The sequence below is a fragment of the Leptonychotes weddellii genome, chromosome 7 (assembly GCF_054177405.1).
Source record: "Leptonychotes weddellii isolate Sample4059 chromosome 7, ASM5417740v2, whole genome shotgun sequence".
NCBI lineage: Eukaryota > Metazoa > Chordata > Mammalia > Carnivora > Phocidae > Leptonychotes > Leptonychotes weddellii.
The window spans coordinates 59,813,844-59,829,572 of NC_138375.1; the positions used below are offsets into that span (position 1 = coordinate 59,813,844).

At 38.4% G+C, this 15,729-nt stretch overlaps 1 protein-coding gene across 8 annotated transcripts in view; it reads left to right on the forward strand.

The window, feature by feature from the left end:
* Nucleotides 1-15,729, forward strand: part of NSD1 (nuclear receptor binding SET domain protein 1) — a 150,132-nt gene that overhangs the window by 80,137 nt on the left and 54,266 nt on the right. For all 8 annotated transcript variants that reach the window (XM_081826386.1, XM_081826390.1, XM_081826391.1 and 5 more), the window contains one exon: nucleotides 13,934-14,058. In XM_081826386.1, coding sequence (XP_081682512.1) covers nucleotides 13,934-14,058 — 125 coding nt within the window. The remainder of the gene's footprint in view (nucleotides 1-13,933; nucleotides 14,059-15,729) is intronic.

Genomic DNA, 15,729 nt, shown 5'->3' on the forward strand with positions numbered 1-15,729 from the left:
TTTTTTAAAGATTTTATTTATTTATTTGACAGAGAGAGGTACAGCGAGAGAGGGAACACGAGCAGGGGGAATGGGAGAGGGAGAAGCAGGCCTCCCGCGGAGCAGGGAGCCCGATGTGGGGCTCGATCCCAGGACCCTGGGATCATGACCTGAGCCAAAGGCAGACGCTCAATGATTGATCCACCCAGGCGCCCCTGAACAGTTGTATTTTCATTTTCATTGGTTTCCATGAATTTTTTAAATTCTTCTTTAATTTCCTGGTTGACCCATTCATTCTTTAGTAGGATGCTCTTTAGCCTCATGTATTAATAGTTCTTTCTGACTTTCGTCTTGTGATTGAGTTCTAGTTTCAAAGCATTGTGGTCTGAAAATCGGCAGGGAATGATCCCAGTCTTTTAGTACCGGTTGAGACCTGATTTATGACCCAGGATGTGATTGATTCTGGAGAATGTTCCATGGGCACTAGAGAAGAACGTGTATTCCGTTGCTTTGGGATGGAATGTTCTGAATATGAAAACTGACTATCCTTCAACATAAGATTCTCAAAATTGTTTACCATAGTAGATTGTTTTCTAACAGCTTTATTGAGATTTAACTCATGTACCATGAAATATCCATCATTTTAAAGTTTATACTTCAGTGGTTTTTTTCACAGAATTGTACAATCATCAACACAATCAATTTTGGAGTATTTCCTCACCCAGGAAAGAAACATAGTACCCTTTATTAACCTCCCTTCATTTCTCCCCAATCTGTAGATTTTCCTGTTCTGTACATTTCATGTTAATGGAATCATACAATATGTGGTACTTTAGTGTTTGGTTCTTTTAAGTTAGCATGTAGCAATGCTTTATTTTTATTGTGGTAAAAAATACATAAATTTACCTTCTGAACAAGTTTATACAGCATTACTGTATACACATTGTTGTACAATAGATCTCTAGAACTTTTTCATCTTGCGTGTCTGAAACTGTACTCAACTGAACAACAATTCGGTTTCCTTTTCCCCCATGCCCTGGCAACCACCATTCTCCTTCTGTTTTTATGAGTTGGATTACTTTAGATATCTCATGTAAATGGAATCATGTACTGTCTTTTTGAGATTGGATTATTTCACTTAGCATAATGTCCTCAAATTTCATCCATGTTTTACCATATGACACAATTTGTCTTTCTTGAAGCTGAATAATAGTCCATTGTATGTACATACCATATTTTTTTAATTCATTTATCAGCAGATATTTAGGATTGGACATTTAAGTTGCTTCTCTCTTGGCTATTGTGAATAAGACTGCTTTGAACATGGGTGTGCAAATAACCTCTTTGAGGTCACATTTTCAGTTCTTTTAGACTGTATGCCAGAAATTGGAATGGATCATATAATTCTATTTTTAGTATTTTGAGGAAATTCCAAACTGTTTTCCATAGTGGCTACACCATTTTATAATCCTACCAACAGTGCGCTTAGTGTTTCAATTTCCTTACATCCTCACCAGCACTTGTTATTTATTTTTTTATAGTGGCCATCCTAACAGGTGTAAGGTGATCGCTCATTATGGTTTTGATTTGCATTTCCCTAATGATTAGTGATGTTGAGGATCTTTTCATATGCTTGTTGGCCATTTGTATATCTTCTTTGAAAAAAATGTCTCTCCAGGTCCTTTGACCATTTTTGAATTGGGTTGTTTTGTTACCGAGTTGTAGGATTTCTTTGTTTCTTTCTTTCTGCCTGCCTGCCTTTCTTTTTTTCTTCTTCTTTATTCCCCCTTATTTGATACATGGTTTGCAGACATTTTCTTTCATTTTGTAGGTTGTCTTTTCACTATGTTAATTGTTTCCTTTGCTATGCAGAAGATTTTAAGTTTGATGCAGTCCAATTCGTCTATTTTTGCTTTTGTTATCTGTGCTTTTGGTATCCTATCAAATAAATCATTGCTCATTCCAGTCATGAATCAAATCTTTTCCCTTGTTTTCTTCTGGAGTGTTATAGTTGCAGATCTTAGATTTAGGTTTTTGATCCATTTTGAGTTAATATCTGTAAATGGTGTAAGATAAGGGTCCATCTTTCTTTTTTTTTTTAATTTATTTATTTGAGACAGAGAGAATGAGAGAGACAGAGAGCACATGAGAGGGGGGAGGGTCAGAGGGAGAAGCAGGCTCCCTGCCGAGCAGGGAGCCCGATGCGGGACTCGATCCCGGGACTCCAGGATCATGACCTGAGCCGAAGGCAGTCGCTTAACCAACTGAGCCACCCAGGTGCCCAAGGGTCCATCTTTCTTTTGCATGTGGATATGCACTTTTCCCAGCACCATTTATTGATGAGACCATCCTTTCCCCATTGTTTAGTCTTAGCATACTGGTCAAAGATAATTTGACCATACACTTAGAGTTTATTTCTGTGTTCTCCATTTTGTTCCATTGACCTTTGTGTCTGTCATTACGGCAATATCATATTAGAATGTCGCTTTATAATATATTTTGAAGAAATGACATATTCTTTGCCAAGATTGTTTTTGGCTGTTTGGTGTCCATTAAGATTCCATGTGAATTTTAGGATTTTTTTTTCCTGTTTCTGCAGAAAATGCCATTGGGATTTTGGTAGGAAGTGGCCTGGCTGTCTCAGTCGGTAGAACGTGTGACTTTTGATATCAGGGTCATGAGTTCAAGCCACATACTGGGCCTACAGCTTACTTTAAAAAAAAAAAGTGTTGAGGGACACCTAGTGGTTCAGTGGGTTAAGCGTCCAACTCTTGGTTTTGGCTCAGGTTATGATCTCATGGGTTGTGAGATGGAGCACTGTCATTGGGCTTTGCATATAGCTGGGAGTCTGCTTGAAAATTCTCTACTTCTGGCCCTCCTCCCCCCCCCCCCCACTCATATGAGCATGTGCTGTCTTGCTCTCTCTCTCTCTAAAATAAATCTTTAAAAAAGTGTTGAATTTCTGCATCAGTTGAGATAGTCATGTGATTTTCTTCATTTTGGTAACATTTGTATTACATTTATTTTTTTATATGTTGAATTATCTTTCCATCCCAGGGGTGAATCCCCCTTGGTCATGGTGTATTGAATTCAGTTTGCTAATATTTGTTGAGGATTTTTGCAGCAATGTTCATAAGGAATATTGGTTTACAATTTTTTTTTTTTAAGTGTATTTGTCTGTCTTTGGTATCAGAGTAATGCTCACCTCATAAAATGAGTTTGGAAATGTTCTCTCCTTCTCAGTTTTTGGAAGAGTTTGAAAAGGTTTGGCATTAATTCTTTTTTAGATGATTGATAGATTTCTCCAGTGAAGCCATCTCATCCTAGGCTTTTCTCACTTGGGAGGTTTTTAATGACTGATTTAATCTCCTTACTAATTCCTAATTCAAATTTTGTATTTGTTCATGGTTCAGTCTTGGTATGTTTCTAGAAATTTATCCATTTCTAGATTATCCAGTTTGTTAGCATGCAGTTGTTCATAGTAGTTTCTTATAATTCTTTTGCTTCTGTGGTATCAGTTGAAATGACTCTTCTTTAATTTCTGGTTTTAGTTATTTGTGTTTTTTTCCTTAGTTAATGTAGCTAGGGACTTTCTAATTTTATTGATCATTAAAAAAATCAGTGCTTAGTCTTTTTTTTTTTTTTTTAAGATTTTTATTTATTTATTTGACAGAGAGAGACAAAGCTTGAGAAAGGGAACACAAGCAGGAGGAGTGGGAGAGGGAGAAGCAGGCCTCCCGCGGAGCAGGGAGCCCGATGCGGGGCTCGATCCCAGGACCCTGGGATCATGACCTGAGCTGAAGGCAGACGCTTAACGACTGAGCCACCCAGGCGCCCCAGTGCTTAGTCTTCTTGATATTTTTAATTTCCTGTTTTATTTCTGCTCTAATATTATTTCCTTCCTTCTGCTAACTCTGGATTTATTCTTTATTCCTTGAAGTGTAAAAATTAGGTTGTTGATTTGAGATCTTTTTTCTTAAAGATTTTATTTCTAAGAGAGAGAACAAGCAGGGGAGAGAGGGAGAGGGGAGAGGGATAAGCAGACTCATCGCTGAGAAGGAACCCAATGCGGGACTCGATCCCAGAACCCTGGGATCATGACCTGAGCTGAAGGCAGATGCTTAACTGACTGAGCCACCCCAGGCACCCTGGAATCTTTTTTCTTAATGTAGGTGCTTCCTGCTATAAACTTCTCTCTTAGTACTTACTTTACTGGATCCCATAAGTTTAGGTATATTGTATTTTCATATTTGTTTGAAGATATTTTCTAATTTTTCTTGGGACTTCTCCAACACACTGGTTGTGCAGGAGTTTGTTGATTTCCATATATTTGTGGATTTTCTAGTTTTCCAACTGCTAGAGTTCCAGCTCATTGTGATTGGAAAAGATAACATGGTAGGATTTCAGTCTTCTTAAATTTGTAAGACTTGATTTGTGGTCTGTCGTGATTTATCATGGAAAACAGTTCATGTGTGCTTAAGAAGAATGTGTGTTTTGCTGCTATAAGGTGGAATGAGTGTTCTGTATATGTCTGTTAGGTCCATTTGATAAATAGTGATATTCAGATTCTCTGATTTTTTTTATTGATCTTCTGTCTGGTTGTTATATCCATTATTGAAAGCCAGATATTATACTCCACTATTATTGACTATTTCCCCTGTCAGTTCTGTTAGTGTTTGCTTCATATATTTGGGTGCTCTGCACATATATTTATATTTGTTATTTTCCAAAGTATGTGGGGTTTTTTTGTTTGTTTGTCTTTAGAGGAGCTGGGTGGGGGTGCCGAGAGAGAGGGAGAGGGAGAGAAGATTCTTAAGCAGTCTCCATGCCCAGCATAGAGCCAGATGGGGGCTTGATCTCACAACCCTGAGAACATGACCTGAGCCGAAATCTAAGCCGCATGCTTAACCACCCGAGGCACCCAGGCACTCCTGGAGATTTATTTCGACCCTTTGATTAGGGCCAAGTTTCCCTGTTTTCTTTGTGTGCTTGGTGATTTTTTTTTCCCCCTGAGTTTTACGCATTTGAATAACAACCACTTCTAGTCTTTTTTTTTTTTTTTTTTTAAGATTTTATTTATTTATTTGACAGAGAGAGACACAGCGAGAGAGGAAACACAAGCAGGGGGGCTGGGAGAGGGAGAAGCAGGCTTCCCACCAAGCAGGATCCCGATGCAGGGCTCGATCCCAGGACCCTGGGATCATGACCTGAGCTGAAGGCAGACGCTTAACGACTGAGTCACCCAGGCGCCCCAACCACTTCTAGTCTTTAGGGATTGGCTTCAGACATGGAAAGGCTTTCACCAATCACCTCAGAGGGATATTCTAAGGACCTTGAACCTTTTTTGGAGGTTGGGCTTCTCTAGGCTTGTATGTGTAATTTCCTAATTAGGGAATTCTGCCATTTCTTTTTCAGGGGCTTGTAATCTTGCTCCCTCTAGGGTTTTTCTGCAGTACTGAAGGTTTGCTTGTGTTACTGCAACAATCTTCCCACTGTTTTCATTCTCAGTGGCTCCCAGGTATGCAAAGAGTACTGGCTCCCCATTTGTTCTCAAAAGCAGGCAAGACATATACTAGTCCTTTGGCCATTTCTCCAGAAATCCAGATTGCCAAATGCTGGCTCCACTCTTGAACCTTTTTTTTGTACAAAGAAGAATAAGTTTAGTACCTTCTCCTGATTTCATCAAACTGTGCTGGCCTTTGACTACCTCATTGCAAGCCATCTGGTTCCTCAGCGTGGTGCCCATTCTCTGCCTTGTTTTCAGCAGCCTTCAGGAATCCAAACTGTGTGGGTTCTGTTAGTGGTCCCGGTCATGTTAGACAGTCTGATCTCTTGGGAGCCCTGTGAAAAGCTGGTATGTTGGCCACAAGCTCCCCATCCCCAACTCCCCCCTCCCCCCCAATCCATGAGGGGAGCTCATCTGTGCCTGCATTGGGAGTGGAAGTCTCAGATAACGTGAATTTGCTCTTTTTTTTTTTTTTAACCCATTTTGATCCTATAGTTCTTGACTTTGACTTGCCTGGGGGTAGTGCAACTTCCTAACTGGTTTCTAGAGTACTCAAAGCTATTTTGATGTGTTCATTGTTACTCTGGTGTCCCTGTGAGGGAAATTGTATATGGGCTCCAATTCTGCCATCTTGCATCTATGTCACTCTTTGTGTCTTTTTTTTTTTTTTTTAAGATTTATTTATTTATTTTGAGAGCAAGAGAGTGCGTGCACATGCGTGCAGAAGCAGGAGGGGCAGAGAGAGAGAGAAACTCCAAGGAGACTTGGGCTGAGTTCAGAGCCCAGCCCAGGGCTGCATCCCATACCCCTGAGATCACAACCTGAGCCGAAACTAAGAGTCGGATGGTTAACCGACTGTGCCACCCAGGCCATTCCTGTTTCGTGTCTTTTTTTTTTTTTTTTTTTAAGATTTTTATTTATTTATTTGACAGAGAGAGAGAGCACAAGTAGGCAGAGCGGCAGACAAAGGGAGAGGGAGAAGCAGGCTCTCCACAGAGCAGGGAACCTGATGCAGGGCTCGATCCCGGGACCCTGGGATCATGACCTGAGTCAAACGCAGCCGCTTAACTGACTGAGCCACCCAGGCGCCCCTTTCGTGTCTTTTTAATGCCAAATAATACTCCATTGTATGAACAAACCATATTTTATTCTTTCATCAACTTAGACATTTGGATTGTTTCTACTTTTTGGCCTTTATGAATAATGGTATCATTTGAACATTTGTGTGCAGTGTTTTGTGTGGCTATGTTTCATTTCTACTGTTTATATATTTAGAAGCAGAATTGCTGCGTCATTTGGTAATTATATATATATAAAACTTTTGAAGAACTGCCAGAATGTTTTGCCAAAGCTGTTATTTTAAGAATTCTTTACTTGGTATAGATCTAAGTATTATTGGATATGATTCACAAATATTTTCTTCCATTTAGTGGGTTTACCATTTACATTTTTGATTTATATATTTTGAAGCACAAGTGTTTTTAATTTGGATGAAGTCTAGTGTTTTCCTTGGTTGCTTGTGCTTTTGGTGTCATGTCTGAGGAACCATTGCCTAATCAAGTTTTCTCAGCACCATTTATGTTAAAAAGGATATTATTTTCCCATTGAATCGTCTTGGCATCTTAGCTGAAAATCATTTGACCATAAATGTGATGATTTATTTCTGGGCCCTCAACTCCTTTCTTTTGATATATATTTCTTTATGTCAGTACCACAAAGTCTTAATTACCCTATTTTTACAATAATTAATTATTTTAGTTTTGAAATTGGAAAGTATGAGTCCTCCTACTTTGTCTGTTTTCAAGTTTGTTTGGCTTTTCTGGATCTTCACTTTTCCATTTTAATTTTAGGACCAGTGTGTTAATTGCTGCAAAAAAACCAGCTGGGATTTTGATAAGGGTTGTACTAGATCTGTATGTCAGTTTGGGCAGTGTTGCCATTGTTAATAATATTAAGTTTTCTAAACTCTACACAAGGGATGGCTTTCCATTAATTTAGTTGTGTTTCATATATTTCAATGATATTTTGTAGTTTCCTGTGTATAAGTCTTGGGCTTTTATTCAGTTTATTCCTAAGTATTTTATTGTTTTTAAAAATTTTATTCATTTTTGATGCTCCTTATAAATGAAATAGTTTCCTTAATTTCATTCTTAGGTTGCTCATTGCAAGTATACAGAAATATAGTTGATATTTGTGTATTGATTTTGCATGTTGCAACCTTGCTGAACCCATTTTTTTAGTTCTGATTGTTTTATTGTGAATTCCTTAGGATTTTCTTTGTACACGATCATGTCATCAACTAATAGAGAAAGTCTTACTTCATCCTTTCTAATCTGGATGTCTTTTATTTATTTTTTTTCTTGCCTAATTCCTCAGCTAAAGCCTCTGGAACAGTGTTAAGCACAAGGGGAGTGAACAAGCATTCTTTTTTTTTTTTCAAGATTTTATTTATTTATTTGTCAGAGAGAGAAAGAGCACAAGCAGGGGGAGTGGCAGGCAGAGGGAGAAGCAGGCTCCCCGCTGAGCAAGGAACCCGATGCGGGACTCGATCCCAGGACCCTGGGATCATGACCCGAGCCAAAGGCAGACGCTTAACCGACTGAGCCACCCAGGCGTCCCGTGAACAAGCATTCTTGTCTTGTTCCCGATCTTAGGGAGAAAGCATCCAGTCTTTTACCATTAACTGTGATGTTGGCTATGACTTTGAAAGATGGGCCTTTCAGGTTGAGAAAGTTCCCTTATATACTTCATTTGTTAGATGGTTTTTCTTTGTCTGTTGAGATGATCATTCCTTTTTTACTCCCTTTATTCTGTTAACATGATGTATTAATTACATTGATTTTTTTATGGGAACTGCAAATACACAGGAGGACCAATCACAGCTTCTCAAGGACTTATTCTCCCTCTTGCTCCCCTTCTGCTTTGTGCCAAAGCACCTTTCCCTGTGGTCTTCTGGAGGTTTGGACATGGTGTACTTTTGCTTCGTTGTGACTCTGACGATAGAGTCCTTTGGGGCACTAGTTTATTCTCTTTTAAACTTCTCCCCCTTATTCTTTAGCAGGATCACAAAAAAGCCCTCAGGACAAAATCCATTTCAGTGCTATATTTATTTCTCTGGGTTATTATTTTGTTAGTTTTTGGTTTGTAGTTCTTCACAGTCTTGTCAGTGCTTTGCTGACAAATTTTTAAAACACTTTATACAACATTTTATTTTCAACGGAGGTTGGACTCAGTAACTTAACTATTATTATGAAGAAATGTTTGGATTTTTGCCCTTTTACCCCTTTCCTTTTAACGTTTTGCTTCTGAGATTTCAGATCTAGCAAAGTAGAGGTATGACAAGGGCTAATAATGTGTTAGTGAGGAGTGATATTGCTGTTAGTACTGTAGTCCTTTAGGAAAATTCACCATTTTGATGAAAAAAAAATAAAACTTTGTAATTTAGTCTTAAAAAAACTTTATTCAGTATAGTTGAATATAGTCAACTTTATATACCATAAGGTTCACACATTTTAAGTGCATAAGGAAGTGATTTTTAGTAACTTTGTTGAGTTGTGCAACCATTCCCATAAATTAGTTTTAGAACATTTCTTCTACCCAGTAAGATTTTTCTATCCCATTTATAGTTAGTCTGTCTGTACTCCCAGCCCAGCAACCACTAATCCACCACTACCTACCCCCGCTCCCATTTGCCTTTTCTGGACATTTCATATTAATGGAATCATAAAATATGTGACTTTTTGTGCCTTGCTCTTTTCATTTAGCATAATATTTCTGGTTTTGTGATTTATACATATTGTAGCCTATATCAATATTTGGTTTTTATTGCTGGATAGTATTCCAGGGCACAGATATACCACATTTTATGTATCTGTTCTTCAGTTGGTGAACATTTGGGGTTGATTTAACTTTTTGGATATTTTATTATTTTAGCTGGTTTATGTACACACTCTGTAGTCTAAAAAGATACTGCTAAACTTTCCTGTATGAGCAATTTATATCCATTCTTTACAACAGGTTCTGGCCCTGTTCTAGGGCCAACCTTCCTTGATGTGTATTTGCCAAGAAATTTAATGATGGTCATACTTTGGCTCCTGCTCTTCCTTATTTGCCTTGTGCCATGTATTGAGGTTTGCATGATTTACTCATCTCTCCATTAGCTTTTGTAATTTTCTACCTTTTAATATTTCCCTTTAGTATCCAAAAGGTCATATTCCTCTTTTGTTCTTGATATTCTTTATGTTGATTTGGCAAGCCACTTCCTTTTGGTCATTTATAGAGTAGTTGGAGATGATGAGTTAGTTCTCTAGTTTCTTTCAACTCAAAAGTGGTTTTACCGGATGAGCAGTCTAGTTTAGGTGAGAACATAGGTGGGAGTAGGGGGTTTTGGTAGCAGGTGTGGTTGAAGAGGGCAAGAAACAGAAGCTCAGGAACAGCCAGGAGACCTTTTGGGTTTTAAGTCATTGAATTGTGGACAGGCTGTTTTCATTTACAGCGTGTTACCCTATTGTACATTTTTTTTTTTAAAGATTTTATTTACTTGACAGCGAGAGAGGGAACACAAGCAGCGGGAGTGGGAGAGGGAGAAGCAGGCTTCCCGCGGAGCAGGGAGCCCGATGCGGGGCTCGATCCCAGGACCCCGGGATCATGACCCGAGCCGAAGGCAGACGCTTAACGACTGAGCCACCCAGGCGCCCCCCCTATTGTACATTTAAGAGGGGTAATTGGTAATCTTTTTCTTGAAAGGACAAATAGTAAATATTTTAGGCTTTGCAAGCCATACTGTCTTCTGTCACTCTTAACTCTTTGTGACACAAAAGCAGTCATAAGCCATTGGTAAATAAATGAGCATGGCTGTATTCCAGTAAAACTTTATTTACTAAAATAGTCCTATTGGTAGCTTGCCAAACCCTAAACCTTTAAAGAATTGTCTGATATAATGTTGGTGAGGAACAATGTATGTACTTGTGGTTTTTTGTTTGTTTGTGGGGTTTTTTGGGGGGGGGCCAGCAAAACAGAGTTTATTGAGCATAGCAAAGTGATAGTACAAAGCTCCCGAGGAGGGAGGGGACCCGAGAGGGTTGCCTGCAATGTATGTACTTGTGCGGGAACCTAGTAGTATGTCAGATATAGTTTTTACATTAATTTCCAGTCTTTTGTGCTCTTTGCTGATTTTCTTGTGGATCTTAAGGAAATAAAGAACTGAAGGACTAAAACTTAGTCTTAGAACTTATTCTGTGAGACAAGTGAACCCAAAGACAGAATGGGGGACAGCAGCTTCAGGAGGAAAGAAGGGATGGATTAGCCCATGGAACCTTCTGAGAAGACAGAGAATATAACCTGTCTAGGAATGAGATCTAATTAATGTGGGGAGGTAGTAATGGATGGGAGCTGTGGGGGATGGGATAGGATAAGGGATATGATGATGTGATAGCATAGGGATCTGTTCTAGTAAAAAGAACCCGGTGGTTTTGGAGCATGGAGAGATTTTGGTTGGAATCATGGACTTGCCATGTAAGTAATGGACTAACTTGAGTGGGCTTAGGCAAGGCACTTTCCTCTTTGAGCCTCAGTTACTTATTTTTTTTTTTAAGACTTTTTTTTTTAAGTAATCTTTACACCCAATGTGGGGATCAACTTAGAACCCTGAGATCAAGAGTAGCACGCTCTACTGACTGAGCCAGCCAGGCACCTCTCAGTTACATTTTTTATAAAATGGTGATGTCATAACTTAACCTTGAAGTGAAGATTAGAAATTCATGAATGTTAAATGGCTGAACCGTAACTTGCATGCACATAGTAAACCCGTGTTATTCCCTATCATTTCTTTGGTCTTATTTGGTTTAAAAATGTCATTGGTGTTTGAAAATTTGGATACTATCTAATGGGAATATATTAAAGGCATAATCTGTTTGCCTCAGAGCATAAAGTTACTACCCATTAACTGTCACAGGTACAGATGCATATACTTATTTCAAGATGTATTTTGGCTTATTTCTTTTCTCCAGGAGAGATTTTTTAAACATTATTATTTGAGGGGAACATTTTAAGTAATTGTTTAGCTGATGGTTTTAACTTCTTTTGAAATGCTTGGGAAAAACTCACCAGTTTGGGTCACTTACAGGTTTATTGTCTAAAACTGAGAAGTTAGGAAAATTGCATTGGTTGAAAGGTTTAACAAGCCCTATAATTACATTGGGAGCCTGTAGGTATATAATTTTGATAACTATTTCAGCCTCTATCATTTTAACTTTTTATTTTTTATTTTATTTTATTTTATTTTTTTAAAGATTTTATATATTTATTCATGAGAGATAGAGAGAGAGAGGCAGAGGCAGAGGGAAGAGCAGGCTCCCCGCGGAACAAGGAGCCCGATGCGGGACTCGATCCCAGGACCCTGGGATCATGCCCTGAGCTGAAGGCAGACACTTAACCGACTGAGCCACCCAGGCGTCCCAACTTTTTATTTTTTATTAATACTTTATTTTTTTAGAGCAGTTTTAGGTTTGTAGCAAAATTGAGAAGGCACAGAGATTTCCTATATTCCCTGTCCACTCACATGCACAACCTTCCCTATTATCAACACCCACTGCTGGAGTGGTACATTTGTTACAATTGATGAATCTACATTGACACATTATAATCACCCGAAGTCCACAGTTTACCTTAGGGTTCATTCTTGGTGTTGTACATTCTTTGGGTTTGGACAGATATATAATGACTTGTATTCATGATTATAGTATCATACAGAGTATCTTCGTTGCTGTAAAAATTCTCTGTGTTCTGCTTATCTATCCCTCCCTCCCATGTGCATGCCCCCTCCCCACCCCCTGGTAACCACTTTTTATTGTCTTCATAGTTTTGCCTTTTCCAGAATATATGTATGTAATCATATAGTATATATAGCCTTTTCACATTGATTTTTTTCACTTGGTATATGCATTTAAGTGTCCTGCATGTCTTTTCATGGCCTGATACCTCATCTCTTTTTAGTGCTGAATAATATTCTGTTGTCTGTATATACCACACTTGATTTATCCATTCACCTACATCTTGGTGGCTTCCAAGTTTTGGTAATTATGAATAAAGCTGCTTTAAAAATCCATGTGAAGGTTTTTTGGGTGAATATAAGTTTTCAACTCCTTTTATATTAGATTTAAATAGTTAAACTAAGTGGTATATTACTACTATTTATTGCTATGAAATTACAGTAGTTAGAATTAGAAAAAAACTTATTTTTCATATCTCATCCTTAACAGTTTTATGACTTTTTTCCATATGTGCTATCTAAGTAGTAAAAGCCTTTGCCAAGTTTACTGTGCCTATGATTTGACCTTTTCCTTTTGGTCTCAACTGAACACCAGTGTTCCTCATTCAACTGAGGCAGAAATAGTTTCCTCTGAGGTTATTGGGTCATGAAATGCCTCTTGAGTAGACTATATCCTACATTCTGTATGCATTAGCTTTTGCTCCCAAAGACCTAATAAAATCACTATAGCATGTTAAACTGGGACAAAGTTTTATTGGGAAATTATAATAGATATTTGTTTTACCATTAATTCAAAGAAAAATGCTATGATATTTTGAAATTTTGACCATAAAACATGACAATTTTTTTTTCTTAAAAGGTACCCCGAACTCTGTATTTTTATCTTATTTTCTGTCTTTGGCATACATGCCATATGCTTTTTATGTCATTGAGGTAATGGTATACATATAATTAATTATATTTTTTAATGATTCTCTTTAGAAATATTCCTCAGTTTTCTAATGTGAAACTCACAACTATGGTACAAAGTGTGTGTAAAGTGCTTTTGAAATTCACGTGGTAGTACTGATTAGGTAAATATTCTATCTGAAATATCTGTCTAGTATTCTGTGTAATCCAGAGAGGTGTTATTAAAATAATTTATGGTATATTTTATGAATTTGCTTGATTTAGACTTTATTTTATTAAAGATTTTATTTATTTATTAGAACATGAGGCAGGGGGTAGGCAGAGGGAGAGGGAGAAGCAGACTTCCCCCTGAGCAGGGACCACCCCCGACGCGGGGCTTGATCCCAGGAGCCTGGGATCATGACCTGGGCCAAAGGCAGACGCTTAACCAACTGAGTCACCCAGGCGCCCCTAGACTATATTTTAATGTTAGCTGTATCTGTCACTATGGGACACTAGTTAATTTCAGTTTAATCTTTTTTTATCTTTCCCTTAACTTCAGATGGGCTGTGTATATGTGTATAGAGCAACAAAAGTTGCTCTCAATCTCCCACCTCAACTTCCGTATGTGATAAACCATAGGAAATCACTTTTAGCCTCTTAGAGCTTAAGCAGATCGTTTTTGAGAGTTTCCCATCTCTGTACCTCTGAGAGTACAGGGATGGTTGCATGAAAGCAGTGGGCTTTCCTCTAACATTTTGGTTAATATGAACTTGTTTCTCCTCTTTTAGCTGTGCGGTCAGAGAAGAAACGCCTTAGGAAGCCAAGCAAGTGGCTTCTGGAATATACAGAAGAATATGATCAGATATTTGCTCCTAAGAAAAAACAAAAGAAGGTGCAGGAACAGGTGCACAAGGTTTGTTCCAACATTTTAATAGTCTTTTCATCAGTACTTTTAGGATATTGCAGTTTTGCCTTCAATATCATGTTTTGTCTGCATGGGATAATAATTTCCTTAACTGGGATCTTGCTTTTTCCATTTTTTACCACCAGTTTTTGGCACTACTTAGAATATACATGAAATGTATAAATGGCTCTATGCACTGTGAGTAGTATATGTATATTTAAATTTTTTTCTCCCTTTGTTTTCAGAGATTAATGATTTAGGAATATTATTATGACAAAATGTTTGTTAAAATTGTAGAATATAAAATATGGTAGGATCATAATTTTTTATTTTTTATTTTTTTTAAGATTTATTTTATTTGAGGGGCGCCTGGGTGGCTCAGTCGTTAAGCGTCTGCCTTCGGCTCAGGTCATGATCTCAGAGTCCTGGGATCGAGCCCCGCGTCAGGCTCCCTGCTCAGCGGGAAGCCTGCTTCTCCCTCTCCCACTCCCCCTGCTAGTGGTCCCTCTCTCGCTGTGTCTCTCTGTCAAATAAATAAATAACCTTTAAAAAAAAAAAAGATTTATTTATTAGAGAGAGCATGTAGGGGAGGGCCAGAGGGAAAGGGAAAGAGAGTCTGAAGCTGACTCTGTGCTGAACATGGGCCCCATGTGGGGCTCGATCTCACGACCCCGAGATCATGACCTGAGCCAAAGCCAAGAATCAGGCTCAACTGACTGTGCCACCAAAACCCCCAGGATTATAATTTTTTAAAAAATGCTATTGATACCTTATTTGCTTTATTTTTTAATTCAATTTTTAAAAAAATTTTTATCTAAGTAATCTCTACACCCAACGTGGGGCTCAGACTCATGACCCTGAGATCAAGAGTTGCAGACACTTCCAACTGAGCCAGCCAGGCACCCCTTAATTCAATTTTTTTGTTAAAGATTTTATTTATTCATTTGAGAGAGAGAGACAGACGGGCTGAGGAGAGCACAAGCAAGGGGAGAGTCAGAGAGAGGGAAACTCCCCACTGAGCTGGGAGCCAGACATGGGGCTCAATCCCAGGACCTGGAGATCATGACCTGAGCTGAAGACAGATGCTTAACCATCTGAGCCACCCAGGTGCCCCCCCTTAATTCAATTTTTTTAAGCTCAGTTACTTTACAGTGAATTAGAGACATTTTACCTTCTATCCCTAAATAATATGCACCTCTAAAAAATAGAGCATTTTCCTTCATAAATGATTTAATTTTACTGCATCTTATCAGTTTATCTAATAACAACAATTCCATATCAGATTTCCTCACTTGTCCTCTAACCTTTACATTTGGTTTATTAATTCTAGGACTACACATTTTATCTGGTTGTTAGAGTTCTTAAATTTCTTTAAATCCAGAACAGTCCCCCTTTTTTCATGACCCTATCTATCTAAGTAATGAGATACCTTTACAGTATCCCCCTTCTAGATTTGTGTGATTGCTTCTTCATATATTTCTTTTTTTTTTTTTTAAAGATTTTATTTATTTATTTGAGACAGAGAGAATGAGAGAGAGAGAGAGAGCACATGAGAGGGGGGAGGGTCAGAGGGAGAAGCAGGCTCCCTGCCGAGCAGGGAGCCCGATGCGGGACTCGATCCAGGGACTCCAGGATCATGACCTGAGCCGAAGGCAGTCGCTTAACCAACTGAGCCACCCA